Raw genomic sequence first — 3,431 nt, 5'->3', positions numbered from 1 at the left:
GTTTCAGGGCTTTTATTTTGATAAAATGCTATAAAAAAGGCGTTTATTTTCAAAGGGAGAATCATGAATCAGCATTCACACTATTGCAGCATTTCTTGCGTGCGTTTTCTCTCTTGTATGTTTTGGCTGTTACGCCGTTTCTCTCTTGCATATATTTTGGCCGTTGCGGCGCGTTTGCCCTTGTGGGCCACCGTAGGGTAAAGGCAGGGAAATCACCGTTTATCATGGACAGAGCAAAATAAGAAATTTAAATATCTATATTATATTATATAGAGAGTATATGAAGTATCTGAAAAATCTGTGTATTTACAATTTGAGATAAAACAGAAAACAAATAATACAATTAATTTTAACATTTGCTAAACGTCAAAGGAAATGAATTAATTGTATTTCCGGGTGAAGCCGTGTTTACAGTTCGGATGATGGATGGCTAGTGCTCACTGTCGAGTGAGAAAGCAGCGTTCACGTCGTACATTACAACTCATCTCAAGCCGTGTCACTGTAAATGGCATCTCAGATCCCCATCACAGTCAAAGCTCAGCCGGCTGCTGCCAGCGTTGCCGCTCTTCGGGCGAAAAAACGTCCCGGGAGTCCAGGGGTTTCTGGTGCTCAGCAGGGCCCCGGTAGCAGCAGCAGCGGCGGCGGTGGCAGCTGCAGCGGCAGCAAGAAGAAGAAAGGCCAGCTGACAGCGACACCTGCAGCACAGACACAGGTGAGAGCCAGACAGAGTCTCATACACACAGCATCTGTGCATTAAAGTTATTGAAGCCTATTGTGGTTTGTTTGTTTTACATTAGTTTACGGTTTTCATACCGAGTGATTCTAAGTGTATTTATCAGTTTGTGTACACTGTATTCAAAGACGGCACTGTATAATACAAACTTATCTCGTTTTCCTCGTATATTACAGTCTCAGCCTCTGAACGCAAAGCAAACCTGATTGTATTTGTTTTACATGGAGCAAATCTAAACACATACCTAATTTAACTTATCTGCCTATTGTTATTTCAGTTAATAATGTGGGCTATTATTTTTTTATGGGTTATTATTAATTAACAGTAATCGTCATATGATTCCTCTCTGCATGGAGAAAATAAAAATATAATGTTATTAGTGTTAACTGTAATGTAGCGTTATGATTATTACTTAAAACTCAAAACAATATTAGTGACAGTATATAAAAGACAAAAAGTACAAATAAGCAGAATAGCACAAATGCATCAGTTATACAGAACTGTAGTATAGACACAAAGTGAAAACATGTTTGTGGAAAGTTTTTCAAAATATGACTGAAACTCATATTGATATGCATGTTGTAACAGCTACATTACAGAGTTGTGTGTTTAGTTTTCAGGTTAGAGTGGATATAGCCATCCTTAGACTTTTTTACATTCAGAACACCTGAAAAACAAAATCGTATCTGACTGTTGCATGTCTGCTTTATGTTTCATCAGGTAACGGCAGTAGAGACCATGGCAGACGTGAAGTCAGTGGTGTCAGTAGACAGTGGACCAACAGCCACTACAGAGTCCACAGCGAAGCCTCCACCATTCAAAGACTCCACATTTATGGTGAGTGTCCACATGGGTTTCAGGTTATCTGTTTGTTGCTTCTCCCTCAATTTCTACTCACACTTTTCCTTCTCTTTTAATTTTGGCAGCATTCTGGGATTGGGGGAGCAGCTGCCGGAAAAAAGAACAGGACCTGGAAGAATCTCAAACAGATTCTGGCTTTGGAGCGAACTTTACCCTGGAAGGTCAATGATCCCAACTGTAAGATTTTATACCTTATTTTACCTTTGATATGTTTCACATTCTCAATAGCTCTAAACAATTATTTCCTTATTCAAATGTATATATATTCCTATGAATGCAGAGTAATAGCTGTGACATACTTGTCTGTTTTATAAATATTTTATGGTGTGCAACAGACCCTTTGATATTTTTTTAAGGACTCTGGTTTTAAAGCAGAATTATATCTTACTGTTTCATAAACCTAACCCTTCTTGCTGTGAGGCGGCAGTGATAGGCTTTCTACTGATGTCTGATTTGAAACTTAACGTCACTTAATAGCAAAATTAAATTCAGTTTGTCTTCAAACGTATCCTTTTAAATCTGGGTCTTTATAGTATAGTGTGTGTCAAAGCTGTATAATATTATTGCATTAAGTATAAGGCTGCAGTGATATGCTATTGTAGAAATTTAGGAAGGAATGCCCATTATTGTATCCTTCTAATCAGTAGTTCAATTTATCACCTCTGTGTGTCCACAGACTACAACATTGATGCCCCATCTTCCTTGAAGCCAGCCAAGAAATACTCTGATATCTCTGGACTCCCTGTGAGTAACTGTGTTGCTTAAATCTTTGTCTTACAATTAATAACTTTTAAGCTGTGTACAAAGCACAAGCTAAAAAAATCTCTCGTCTTTCCTCAGGCAAACTACACAGACCCACAAACAAAGCTCCGCTTCACATCCTCAGAGGAGTTCTCTTACATCCGCCTCCTTCCGTCCGATGTTGTTACAGGATACCTGACCCTTCGCAAAGCAACTTGCATCGTACCCTGAGAGAAGATTGAGACTTGAAACCTGAAACGGGTTCAAACCAGAACTAAACTCGTGCAAATGTATGATGCTGTTGGGCCAGCCAGGAGACACTGAGAGCACACACAGAGACAACCAAGTTGTGAACATTAATGAAAGGATTGTTTATCACAGGCTGATCACCGTAAGGCATTGTTTTTTTAGAAGGCAATCTGAGTCATGATTGTTACTGCATGACAAATGTAAAATGTTTATTTGTTCATTGAATTTAATGTTAAATATTTTTGTGTCTGTTTTTTAGATGTGCCCTTTTTATCTGCTAATTATCTATGTTCTAAATTAAAAATAAAAGCAAATAAAATTTCTGACTGAAATTTTTTCCATCTCACTTTTGCTTTTATGACAACCGGTAAGCACACTTGTTGGACATTGATATAAATCATTTGATAATGATTGCCTTAACTGAAACATTCACACCATACATAACTGTTTTTTAGATAATTTGTTGCACCTAATTTCACATGTGGGATATGTAAATGTTGAATTGGTTCCACATGGTTTTAATTCCACAGCTGCATTTAAGTTACGATTTGCTCTCTGACTGGTAGAGTAAGGGTGTCTCATTAATCACACAAGACAGGCATCCAGGATCCACTTATTTTTCACAAACGTAATGAATGAGGTCTAATGTATTTATCATGAGAATTATCCCTGTTATGCAAATTTCATATTGTATTTACATTTGTATATATATATATATTTATATACGTATAATTATAAATTATATGTGTTATAAAATATTTATATTTAAATATGTATTTATATGTATCAAATTGTATTTCACATATTCATATCAAATTTCCCCTTGGGGATTAATAAAGTACTTCTT

At 36.8% G+C, this 3,431-nt stretch overlaps 1 protein-coding gene across 1 annotated transcript; it reads left to right on the top strand.

The window, feature by feature from the left end:
* Positions 1–382: 382 nt before the first annotated feature.
* ino80c (INO80 complex subunit C) lies at positions 383–3,051 on the top strand. The gene is made up of 5 exons (XM_026317264.1): positions 383–712; positions 1,454–1,570; positions 1,660–1,771; positions 2,271–2,338; positions 2,435–3,051. The coding sequence occupies exons 1-5, from the start codon at positions 506–508 to the stop codon at positions 2,564–2,566; spliced, it is 636 nt and encodes a 211-aa protein (XP_026173049.1). The 5' UTR covers positions 383–505; the 3' UTR covers positions 2,567–3,051.
* Positions 3,052–3,431: the final 380 nt, after the last annotated feature.

Source organism: Mastacembelus armatus, chromosome 16 (genome assembly GCF_900324485.2).
Source record: "Mastacembelus armatus chromosome 16, fMasArm1.2, whole genome shotgun sequence".
NCBI lineage: Eukaryota > Metazoa > Chordata > Actinopteri > Synbranchiformes > Mastacembelidae > Mastacembelus > Mastacembelus armatus.
This window is presented reverse-complemented; position numbering and strand designations above follow the sequence as displayed.

Coding starts and splice junctions, on each gene's coding strand:
- ino80c (XM_026317264.1), top strand. CDS start 506: ATGGCATCTCAGATCCCCATCACAGTCAAAGCTCAGCCGGCTGCTGCC. Junction 1,571..1,659: donor TCAAAGACTCCACATTTATG/GTGAGTGTCCAC, acceptor TAATTTTGGCAG/CATTCTGGGATTGGGGGAGC. Junction 1,772..2,270: donor GAAGGTCAATGATCCCAACT/GTAAGATTTTAT, acceptor GTGTGTCCACAG/ACTACAACATTGATGCCCCA.